The sequence below is a fragment of the Camellia sinensis genome, chromosome 15 (genome assembly GCF_055761805.1).
Source record: "Camellia sinensis isolate YWXY chromosome 15, ASM5576180v1, whole genome shotgun sequence".
Taxonomy (NCBI): domain Eukaryota; kingdom Viridiplantae; phylum Streptophyta; class Magnoliopsida; order Ericales; family Theaceae; genus Camellia; species Camellia sinensis.
The window spans coordinates 52,721,687-52,733,940 of record NC_138975.1 but is presented as its reverse complement, the minus strand read 5'-3'; the positions used below and the strand labels follow the sequence as shown (position 1 = coordinate 52,733,940).

Below are 12,254 nucleotides of genomic sequence, written 5' to 3'. Positions count from 1 at the left end.
ATCTTAAAATAAAATTAAAAAAAAAAAATTGCCCCATCGAGCTGAATTTAGAAGTCTAAAACTTTTTGAATTTTTTTTTCTTTTTAAATTTACTAAAACGAAAATAAGCTCAAAAAAATTCATCAAATAAACAAATTCCAAATACCCACCGTGTTGTACCTTAAACCATGGCCTGGTCCGCATTGACCTCATGTAATATTGATATTAGAGCAACCACTATTGACAGCCACGCAGTCATCCCTTGTTTTTTATTTTATTTTATTTTATTTAAGTTATTAAAATGATTAAACAACAATAAGTAGAATAAGTGTAAAATGTATTAACTTAAAATTTACCAGTTGCAATAATAGAGTTATTGATAATAACTTGAGTTGAGTGAGAAACATCTATTTCAACAGTATTAGGACTATTTTCAGGTGCTATTATATGGAGAACAAAGATAGTTACATCACTGCAGTTAGATATGCTTATATGGCTTCTTGGGCTGTTTATATGTTTCAACCTACTCAGTCTAAGGCCTCGTTTGACAAGTGACTTTTTTAGTCAAAAAGTTAAAAAGTTATTAAAAAGACTAAAAAGCTAACAACTTATATCAAAAAGTCAAAGATTCTATTTTCTTTCTACTTTTTGTACATCTTTTCATAAAAAAATAAAAAGTTATCCCAAACATACTAGTTTTTTTTACATCATATTTTAGTCAAAAAATTACTAAAAAAGTATGTTCCCACACGGGACATAAGTCTATTGCATCTATGAAATCGTAAAGCCTGCATAAGAGAGAGAGAGAGAGAGAGTGTAGATAATTATTTACAATCAAATTAACAAACAGAAAACATAGAGAAGTAATATTAAACACCATAAACAACAATCTTACCTTCAGTCGATCACAATTCACAAGTGCCTAAAAATCAAAACAATTAATCTCTCATTAAACACATAATTATTTTGAAATAACTTAAAAATAAAAAACTATGAATGTACCAATATCCATGTTAGTAAAACAGAAGGTATCTAAAAAATATTTTGAAAATTATTTTAAAAACTATTCTAAGAGTTTTTCAGGGTACATAATTATTCCGTTAGTATAGTAAAAATATCAATAGAAATACTTTTTCAGGGTATTGCTCTTCCAAGTTGTTATCTATGTAGCTTGATTTCTACCACCAGGTCGAACCCTGACCATTTATTTGTCCATTTCCATGGATGTGGAGACCATTCACATCTATGAAATAAATCCAAGTATTTCTGGGGCATTTTGTCCATCTATTTTTATTGTCCGGTGCCACGAGAGTCCCAAAGATCTGTCCGCCCCCCTTCACATATAGTGGCAGAGGCAGAAATTTAATGTAGGGGGCACTTATTAATTATAATCTTAAAATTTTTCTTCCCCAATCAATAACAATAACATAATACTAATTTTTCAAGCTAATATTAAACATTAAAAAGTAATATTCATGACAAAAAGTTTTTAATTTTAAACTTTTACAATTGACCCCGACGAGTTTTCATCGTTTGAAATCTTTCCATGATAGTATCATTGTCAATGCCATTAAAAATCTCTCTCTCAATGTAGACAACCAAGTTATCATTCATTCATTCATCACCCATTCCATTCCGCAACCAATTCTTTACAATATTCATAGCTGAAAATACCCTTTCAACAGTAGTAGTTGCAACAGGCAAGATTAATGCTAAAATCAAGAGCAAATACACCAATGGATATATTTTGTCTCTTCCAATCTCCACCATTTTCTTAGCAAGATTGGCAATTTTATTCAACCTTGATAACTCACTACTGGATAGCATGTTGATAATATATGTATTAAGTTGATCATTAAGTACCATGAGCTCCACTGAAGAAAATTCTTTGGGATAAAATTCGACAAGTTAAATTAACTTTTTCTTGTCAAAACTAGAGAAAGAATTAGATGGATTCAAACATGCCACACAAAGTAACAACTTAGTGTTCGACTTAGTGAATTAAGCATTTAGTTCTTGAATTTGCATATACAAAACAATGTAGAATAACTTAGCACGATAGTGATGTAAGTTTTTAATTTCTTGAGCATTGTGCCTTTTTCTCCCTCGAGCTACAAACATATCATCCATTTGGGGAACATCAATTTCATGCTTTTCACAAAATGACAAAATATCATCAAGTAAAAATTTCCACCCACACTCCCTCATCTTTTGGAGCCGTACTTTAGAAATTTGAACTAAATTTATGGCATTAACAATATCTTGATCTTTCCTTTGTAGTGCTTGCGATAACTCACTTGTAATAGCCAATATCGTTTTCATCAAATGAAGGTTGAATACAAACTCAAATAATTGAATTGAGTCCAACAATACATTTCCTTTTGCTTGTTGTTCTGAATTTGAGCCATTCTTCGAAATCATTTCATGCACATCAATCACTGTTTAAAACATACCAGCCAAGCTGACTAAAGTACCATAGCGTGAACCCCAACGTGTATCACCAGCACGTTTAAAATTAGTTTCTTGATTTAAGCCTTGCCCACTAGATAGCTCTCTAGTATTAAGTGTCTCAACAGCTTTTGTAGCTTGCTTCTCCCTAACAATAGCTCAGCGTTTACATGATGCTCCAACAACATTCATCACAATAGAAACCAAAATGAAAAGTAAAACAATTTGATCATGATCCTTTTCTACGACTACAAGTGCTATTTGCAATTGATAAGCAAAACAAGGAACATAATATGCACAAGGATTCTCTTTTAGTATAAGTGTTTTAAGACCATTGAACTCACCTTGCATATTACTAGCCCCATCATATCCTTGACCCCGCAATCTGGAAATACTCAATCCAAGTCTGGAGAATAAATTTTCCATAGCTTGTTTGAGTGAGAGAGCATTCATATTAGCAACATGCTCAATACCTAAAAAGCGCTCAGTCACTTGGCCTTTTTTGTCAACATATCGTATTACAACTGCCATTTGCTCCTTGATTGATATGTCACAGGCTTCATCAATCAAAATAGAAAAAAGTGCATCACCAAGATGTCTAATAATCACATTGATAGTTTTAAATGCGGACATTTACAATATCGTTTTGAATATCAGGAGATGTCAACTTGAGATTTTGTGGAGCATTGCTCAATGAAACCACTTTGACATCTTCATTATGATCAACAAGAAAATTGATAAGTTCAAGAAAATTTCCTTGGTTACTTGAATTTTCAAATTCATCATGCCCACGAAATGCAAGTCATTGTCTTAGAAGAAATTTGACACAATCAACCGATGCATTCAAACGGGTTCGATACTCAATTCGAGCTTGATCGGATTGTTTGAAAAAAATTGTTTGAATATGTTGATTTTGGGTTATCAAGTCTTGACATTTACTCGAAGCTTGATTATGAGCACTATTGGGACCTCCAATATGAGTTTGAATTTTTTTTTTCTTCTAATTTGAGAAACCCTCACCAATAAAAGAAACGCCACCAGCTTGATCTGTAATAATGGGGTTGAAAAGATAACAACATAAACAAAATGCTACATCTTTTGCTATGCTATACTTCAACCAATTAGGAAATTCACTAAACCAAGCCCGATTAAATCGCCGAAGTTTTTGTCCAAATGATTTTTGTGGAAAATTATGATCATGAGGTTGACAAGGACCTTTTTGTAGATATGCCCTACGACTTTGGTCTCAATCATTAGCATTATAGTCCATAATTCGAGGCTGTAGTCCTGGATCTGCAGGAAGGTCTACTAAGTTGATATCTATGCAACTTTGTTTTGCGGAAGAATAATTATAATCTTCTTCTTGAGGAAGAAATGATTCCTACTTCGATTTTCTTTTGAAATATTTCTCCATGACTGTTTTAAAAAATAAAAATCAAAATAAAAATTCATAATCAAAATCACAAACTCCCACAAATTAAAATCTCCAATTTTAATACAAATCAAAAAATTTAAATTTAGCACAAATCACAACAACTAAAATTTCTAATATACCAATATTATAACAAATGAACGTCCCTAATTTAAATAACAAACACTAGAAATTAATATTTTTAATTGTAGCACAAATCAAATCTCTAATTTTAGCACAAACATCAACAAACCAAAATCCTTACTTTTAATATAAATCACCACCAATTAAGATTCATGATTTTAACATATCAAAATCTCTTATTTTAACATAAATAATAACAAATTAATTTTTTTTTACAAATCAAAACTTAACAAATAACTATAAATTGATATTCATAATTTTTATTTAAAAATAAAAAAATCATAAATAAAGTTATCTGTGAACAATGAAGAGAAGATATCAAGGTTATAGTGTGATCCCAAATTTGTATTGTGTGATCCTAATATGGTGAATCGCAAGTTGGTAAATTGCAAAGCAACAAAGAGAGAAAAAGAAAAAAAAAAAAAAACCCTTGTTGCCGTTTTCCCATGAATCAAAATAATAATAATAATAATTGGATTGAACACTACAAGAAAAAGCATTTTTGCCGACCACTTTTAGCTACCAAAACTAATTTAGTCGCCAAAAGTCACGAAATTGGCTACCAAAAATAATATTAGTCGGCAAAAGTCAACTTTTTAGCTACTAATTTTTTTTAGTAGGGGAATGTTGATTATTGGCTACTAAAAAAAATTTAGTAGCTAAAGATATTACAATTGGCGACTAAAACAATTTTTAGTAGCTAAACATATGACAATTGGCGACTAAAACAATTTTTAGTAGCTAAACATATGACAATTGGCGACTAAATAAAAATTTAGTAGCCGTAGAGGTACCTTTCGGCTACTAAATTGTTTGGTAGCCGAATGAAAATAAAAAAATTAATTTTTAATCTTTCCCGACCAAACTTTTGGTCGCCAAATGTCAAGTTTCGGCGACAAAATTTCTTTTAGTCGCTGTATACGTACTTTCGGCTACTAAATTGTTTGGTAGCCGAATGAAAATAAAAAAATTAAATTTTAATCTTTGCCGACCAAAATTTTGGTCGCCAAATGTTAAGTTTCGGCGACAAAATGAGTTTTAGTCGCCAAAGACCTACTTTTGGCTACTAAATATTTTGGTAGCCGAATGAAAATAAAAAAATTAATTTTTAATCTTTCCCGACCAAAATTTTGGTCGCCAAATGTTAAGTTTCGGCGACAAAATTCCTTTTAGTCGCCAAAGGCCTACTTTTGGCTACCAAATTTTTTGGTAGCCGAATGAAAATAAAAAAATTATTTTTTAATCTTTGCCGACCAAAATTTTGGTCGCCAAATGTTAAGTTTCGGCGACAAAATGAGTTTTAGTCGCCAATGACCTACTTTTGGCTACTACATTTTTTGGTAGCCGAATGAAAATAAAAAAATTAACAAAATAGTTATTTTATTTTATTAATAACAATACCATTAGTCTCCACTTGAAAATTTGACTAAAAAAAATAGTTATTTTATTTTGTTTTTATTTTTATTTTATTTTATTTTATTTTATTTTATTTTTATTTTTATTTTTAGGTTGTACACCCACCATCCAAAATTATTAATATCTTATTTTATTTTTATTATCTAAAAATATTAATTTTTTAAAAAAATTAATTATTAAAATAATATGAATTTCTTATTTTGTCCTTTTTTTAAATCCATTAATAATACAAACAGAACAATTATGACAATTGATATTTCTAAAAAAATATACTATCAAAAGGTAATTTTAAAAAATTAATATTTTTAAAATGTAATAATTGTATTATAAAAATAAATTAAATTCTGAAAATAGACTATTATTTTTAATAATTGTAATAATTGGGCCCTCACGTGAAAGGTATGCTAAAATGGGCAACTTGTTATTGGCTGTTTGTCGATAGTTTTACATTGCAAAAATTTAAAGGCATAGTTACAAGTCAGTCTGATGAATTTAATTTTTAATAATAAATTTATTATTTTTAAAAAGTACAATTAAACTATTTATACTTTTTACATCATCATATTTCAATAACACTAATAAATTAAGAATAAATCAAAATTCACAAATAAAAGACAAAATATCCCAATTATTTATCATTTTAATAAATTTTTCAATATTATTACCAGTACTAATGAAATAATCATTTTACAGACACAAAAAATATATTTAAAAAGTTTTAAAAAAATTTCATTATCAAAACGAGGGCTAAGTGTGTAGAAAAAATTCACAATTGACTTATGAGTAAATAAATCTGATTTGTAAGACTTATTTTTAAATTTATACTTTCTAAATATTTCTAAATTTTGTAATTTTTTTTTTCACAAACTGAGTCATAAAACTCCAATAAAGTAAAAAGTATAAACAATAAATAAAATTAAAAAATATTAATTTAACAAGCCTGATCTATTTTTCACATCTCTAAAAAAATTAGCAGCAAATATTTTCACAAAATTTTTATCTTAATTTGAAATTCCCTCTCAAATTGGGATTCCCCCCAAAATTTTGCCTAACCCTTCTCCGTTTCTCATCTCACTCTCACACACAACTCCTTCTCATTCTTCACTACAAGAAAAAGTGGGTATATGAGACGAAACTATTTGCGACGGCACACTTGCTCGCTCATCACTTTGTCTCTTTGTCGCTCATCACTCTGTCTCTTTCTCTGTCTCTCTATCTCTTTTCTCTATTCGTCTCTCACTCATATCTCTCTCTCACCACCCATCTTCTCTACCACATTTACCACTACTGCAAATGCCATTCAACTACCACCACTCTTCTCTTTCTCTCTTTTACTCATCACTCTTCTTTCTCTGTCTGTTTGTCTATCTGTCTATGTGTCTTTCGTTCATCTTTCTTCTCTCTATCTCTCTCATTTGTCTTCTTTCTATGTCTCACTTGCGCATCTCTCTTCTCTCTATCTCGCTCATCTCTTTTCTCTCTCTGTCTCTCTCGTTCATCTCTCTTTTCTCTCTCTCTGTCTCTCTCACTCATCTCTCTTCTCTCTATCTCTCTATTTTTCTATTCTCTCTCTCGTTCATCTCTTTTCGCTCTCTTTCTATATATCTCTCTCATCTCTTGTTTCTCTCTATTTTTCTATATGTCTCTCTCTATCTCTTTCTCTCTCTGTCTCTCTCTCTCTCTCTATATATATATCTCTTTCTCTCTTTATCTCTCTCTCACTTATCACTCTTCTCTCTTTCTTTCTCTCTCTGTGTCTGTTTGTTTCTCTCACTCTTCTCTCTCTCTCTCTCTCTCTCTCACTTATCACTCTTCTCTCTTTCTTTCTCTCTCTGTGTCTATTTTTTATTTTTCATTGACTACAGAAAATTAATTTTTATGTTAGTGGAAAATATTTCTCATTAAAATATATATTACCCCTATTTCTACAAAAAAAAAATAATAATATTTTTTTTCACTAAAATAAAAATGAAACAAATAAATTTTCAATCTTAATAACTAAAAAAAAATTAAAAAAAAAAAAATTCATTAACCACAAAAAAATATATATTTTAACAAAAAATAAATTTATTTAATTATTTTTTTATTTTTATTTTAATTTTTCAGTCCCGCCCTTTTATTTTTTCCCCTTCCCGCTCCCCCCTTTATTTTTTTCCCATTCCCCCCCTCCCCCCTCCAAAAAAAAAAAACCCTAATCTCACCCAGTCTGTCTCTCGCTCTCTCTCTAGTCTGAGCTCGTGAAACCCTCTCACCGATCTCTTCCTCGCCCTCTCACATGGACCCGAGCAATGTTGGAAACCCTCTCTCTCTGTTCGAATCGTACCACCGGAAGCCCTCTCTCTTCGTTCGAATCGCACCACCGAAAGCCCTCTTCTCCGTTCGTTTTGCTTCACTGATGTGGCACCACCGAAAGCACTCTTCTCCATCCATTTCGCACTAGGTATCTTATTTTCTATATATATATATATATATATGTACACTCTTTGTGAATAAAGATTTGTATACGATTTCCCTCAATTTTTTTGTGATTTCCAATTGGATAAATTGTTGAATACGATTTGTTCCTACTCTGTTTTGAGGTTGTGGTATGCTGGTATGCTCTGATTTGAGGTTGTGGTTTGATTGATTAGCTGTTGTGAGGCTTGGTGGTTATCTCTGTTGTTGCTGGTGTTACTTGGTTTTATGTAGAAAATGGGAATGCAACTGGTTGGTCTCCATATGCCAAGTTTGGCAAAGGATTTACAAATACTTGATCAGTTACAACAATCAGAATGTATCTGCATCAGTCATAAATAAGTTCAGCTTGAGATTTTACGTAATGCAGAAAACATTCCCAAACAAATGGAGCATTATTGGAGGGGCAAAAAAGGAGAAGAAGAAAGGTCAGCCTTGACAATTATCAGTACTATATTACTTTTTAATGATTCAATCACAACAAGAATCAGCAGATTTTGCTTTCATTCTTACGTGAGGAGCATTTAAAATTCCTTAGGTGCTTCTTAGAATATAAGCTACTCTACCTTTTTAATGATTCAATCACAACAACCTTCTTATTAGAATCAGACCAAATTACTAGTTAAAGCAACATTAGAATATAAGCTACTCTACCTTTTTGATAATTACTGGAGAATTACCTATTGGTTCAATTTTAGAAACCAGTCCCTTTTCTTTGGGTTAATATTTCCTTATAATTTTTTCATTCTCAGCCACAGATGCACCTTACAGCAAGTGGCAGTGCCAGATCATGTATTATTGGTATAAGAAGGTTAAAGCCATGCCAGGTTCTGATATGGGAGGATTCACTAGGGTTTTGCATTCAGGAAATCCAGACAATTTGATGGAGGAGATTCCAACTTTTGTGGTTGACCCTTTTCCAGACGGGCTGGACTGGGTAAGAGTCTTTTTTTTGTCAGTACTTAGGACTTGCTATTCTACATTCTGTAGTTTTTTTAGTAACTGTTATTACTTTTTTTAGATGTGGTTTGAATTTTATAAGTTCAAAATGAAATGAGCCTGATTTTAAATGCTTCCAGTGAGTTTTTGTTTATATGGAGATGATGTTATTGCTTTTTAGTGGTCTTATATGGTGTTTTTGGTTAACGGAAATACTAGGTTGTGGTACCTAGAATCTCAAACTAATTTAGATTGGGCCTTTTCCTGTGTTCTCTTTTTCTCATCCACAACCTCATAACTAAAAATATTTCTTTGGGATATAGTTTTTATTGAAACTCAAAAGCACTTTTAATAACTCTGTAATTTAAAGATTTTAAGGGATATACCAATTGAATTCTAGATTGAAATTTGAGAGATCTCACACTTCTTGAAATGATTAGCTATAAAAGATCTCTACTTCTTTCACTCAAATGGGTGTCCAACCAAACTGAATAGGACATACAATTTTATAAATTTTGTCCATCCAGCAAACAATATTTGATTTGCAGATCCATAATGGGGGGTAAGGTTGTATATCCAGACCCTACTTTAGTGGGAGTTTTGTACACTAGGTTCATCCATAATGTGAGATCATCCAGCATCACATTTGAATTACTTTATATATATATATATATATTTACAAATAGCATTATGAATGTTTTTAAGCCCAGATCTGTGCTTAATCTTTTCATGTGTGTGTTATTCTTGGGTATTATAGAATAATTTCATATTATCTGATTTTCAATTTTTCTTGTTGCTGGTGTTATGTTAACTATGTTCAGTATTTCACCATGACTCAAACCAAATAATGCTAAGTTATAAATTTGAATGCACTTTTAATTTCATGTGCACTTTTTATTACATATATTAACATTAACAACCCAATGAGTAATGGTTACCAGTTTTCAATAATATTTGTGCTCGACAGTAAATATGTAATAAAAAATTGAAAAAATATATGAACCTAGTTACAACAAATGTTGGCCAACAACAATTCCCCCAAAAATCATTCTAAGAGTAAATATTCTACAAGAAAATTATTTTTACAGATTGTCTTTTTTTTTTTCGTAGGAGTTTGATTTGTAGTTTTTTTGGAAATTCCCAGATTCTGTTACCACACCCGCCTCTCCATTGCCGGAAACTGCCGTACGTACCTTGTCGAGGTTGAGAAGTCGCCCAAGCCCGTCGCTTCTTGCACCATGCCCACTCTTCCAGGTTTTCATTTATTTTTTTACGGATTAGTAATGCCATTTGCTTCATTCATCTGGGTTTTAGTATTTTGTTGGGTTCATTATCTATGGTCTATTATTATTTAGAAAATTTAGATCATAAACTCTGAATTTGGATCATTGGTTTAGGTGATTGTTTGTTTGATATGTGGATTGTTAAATTTTTTGCCCACCAAGTGTTTGATTCTATGCTCAAGTGACAAATTTATCAGAAACAATTGGAACATGGTGTTTGAATCTGTTTCAATCTGCTTTCACAATTGAACATGGTCACCAATATATGTACACCATTGTAACTCTGTTACAGAGTATTGTGATTTTATTGAGAGATAGACATTAATAGCAAATCAAACCACTGCATAATTAGCCAAGGCCCATGGAACATGGTCATCAAAAATTTGGATATAATCTCACCATTGTGTTTGTTTGTATGCATTTATTGATGAGATATGTTGTGGTTAAATTCTCATTCGTTGATGAATCCCCATATATTTTATTCATATTTAGTTAGAACTAGGTGGATTGAAGACAATTTTATGCTCTAACTCACTCAGATTCTTGTACTTATTTGAATGTGTTGGTTAGTTTAATCATATGAAAATAAGTCAATTTTGGGCATTCTGCATATTGAAGACCCATTTCTACTACTTGGTCTAAACTTGAGCACATCGAATTCAACAAGCTGCTGTGAGAGCTCGACTGAGTCCATTTCAGACAATTTTAATAATTTTAATTATTTATTATGCAAGGCTCATTGACTACTATTAAAAAAAATTACGTTAATCGAATATTTGTAGTAATATGGTCAAATGATATATATTTTTTAGTTATGCGTTAATGATTTTGACTGCTAAGTTATGCTTGAGAAAATACCAAATTTTGTTGCATCTTAGATTAATGATTGATAGTTGTGGATTTACTTATAGATCACTTAATGATTTTTAGCCTCCTACTATATTTGATTTTTAGCTTCCTACTATATTTGAAGGTGCGATTATTACAATGTTTTATAAGACGTGGGCAATGGGTGTATTGGAAAATGTTATTGCATCTTTCCATTCCATTTCTTGATTTTCTGATTGCATTACTACATTTGCTTTATTTTGCAGTTGGTGTCTTCAGAAAGAAAGGTACCAAACTATATGAAGCAAGCTTGAAGGATGAGAAGCGTTTACATCAATGGCTTCATTGTTAAATTAAGCAAGTGTTTTAGTAAATAAATTTAATTTTCCCATCATGTTTACACTTTCAAAATATTCTGTAAATGACATTTGATGTAGAATTTTCCCATCATGTGTTTGTATGGAATTATTATTTTGGGTTGGATAATTCAGATTTGTATAGAATTTGATGTTAAAAGATCAAATTTTTGTATTGTTGAAACGAAATAGAAATAGATATATGTATTATTTTGTTTAAATACAGGGTGCAGGTTGTACGAAATAAATACAGGTTGTGAAGAAATTAATTATAATAATAAAAAAAAACTAAATAAAGTTTTTGGCAATTAAATGTTTAGTAGCGAAAAAAAAAAGAAGTGAATTTGTTAGTGACTAACCAATTGGTAGCCAAAAAGGAAATTAATATTTTTAGTGACTAAATATTTGGTAGCCATAAAGAATCCAAAGATTTTTGGTGACTAAAAATTTAGTAGATAAAAATAAATGAAGACTTTCGGCTACTAAATGGTTAGTAGCCAAAAGTTTAATAAAATTAACAATTCAATATTTTTGGCGACTAAATTCTTTAGTCCTTAAATGTAGTAATGTTGTGACTAAAACTTATTCTCGACAAAAATTTTTAGTCGCTGAAAATTTAATTTATTTTATTTGAACACTTTTGGCGACTAAATATTTGGTCGCCAAAACATACCCTTTCCCGACTACTCAGAGTTTGGTAGCCGAATGTTCACTTTTGGCGACTAATATTTTAGTCGCCAAAAGATAACCTTTGCCGACTAACCAGAGTTTAGTAGCCAAAACATTCACTTTCAGCGACCAAAAATAGTTTAGTCGCCAATACTATCGCCGACAGGGTATAGGCGACTAGTTTGGCGACAAAATATTTTAGTCGCTAATTGTTTCGGCGACCAAAAATGGGGCTTTTGGCGACCAATATTTTGGTCGCCAAAAGTGGCATTTCCTGTAGTGGAAGGTCTGTCAGTGTGTTTAGGTGCGTGTTTTAGTGTGTTTAGG

General features: G+C 31.1%; 2 protein-coding genes across 2 annotated transcripts; one reads left to right on the top strand and one right to left on the bottom strand.

Moving 5' to 3' along the window:
* Window positions 1-1,593: 1,593 nt before the first annotated feature.
* Window positions 1,594-3,060, bottom strand: LOC145812992 (uncharacterized). Its single transcript, XM_082908247.1, has 3 exons — window positions 2,772-3,060; window positions 2,099-2,417; window positions 1,594-1,795 (listed from the first exon to the last, which is right to left on the bottom strand). Exons 1-3 carry the CDS (start codon window positions 3,058-3,060, stop codon window positions 1,594-1,596), a joined length of 810 nt encoding a protein of 269 aa, XP_082764373.1.
* A 4,484-nt stretch (window positions 3,061-7,544) lies between these two features.
* LOC145813367 (hydroxyproline O-arabinosyltransferase 3-like) lies at window positions 7,545-11,442 on the top strand. The gene is made up of 4 exons (XM_082908655.1): window positions 7,545-8,280; window positions 8,605-8,789; window positions 9,936-10,045; window positions 11,169-11,442. Exons 1-3 carry the CDS (start codon window positions 8,217-8,219, stop codon window positions 9,996-9,998), a joined length of 312 nt encoding a protein of 103 aa, XP_082764781.1. The 5' UTR covers window positions 7,545-8,216; the 3' UTR covers window positions 9,999-10,045; window positions 11,169-11,442.
* Window positions 11,443-12,254: the final 812 nt, after the last annotated feature.

What these genes read in the sequence shown, in the direction of transcription:
- LOC145812992 (XM_082908247.1), bottom strand. Translation starts at nt 3,060, where the DNA reads ATGTCCGCATTTAAAACTATCAATGTGATTATTAGACATCTTGGTGAT. An exon ending in TGGGGCTAGTAATATGCAAG is followed by an intron (nt 2,418 to 2,771) that starts GTGAGTTCAATG and finishes TGTTTTAAACAG; the next exon opens with TGATTGATGTGCATGAAATG. An exon ending in GTTCCCCAAATGGATGATAT is followed by an intron (nt 1,796 to 2,098) that starts GTTTGTAGCTCG and finishes CATGCTATCCAG; the next exon opens with TAGTGAGTTATCAAGGTTGA.
- LOC145813367 (XM_082908655.1), top strand. Translation starts at nt 8,217, where the DNA reads ATGCAGAAAACATTCCCAAACAAATGGAGCATTATTGGAGGGGCAAAA. An exon ending in AAAAAAGGAGAAGAAGAAAG is followed by an intron (nt 8,281 to 8,604) that starts GTCAGCCTTGAC and finishes TTTCATTCTCAG; the next exon opens with CCACAGATGCACCTTACAGC. An exon ending in TTCCAGACGGGCTGGACTGG is followed by an intron (nt 8,790 to 9,935) that starts GTAAGAGTCTTT and finishes GGAAATTCCCAG; the next exon opens with ATTCTGTTACCACACCCGCC.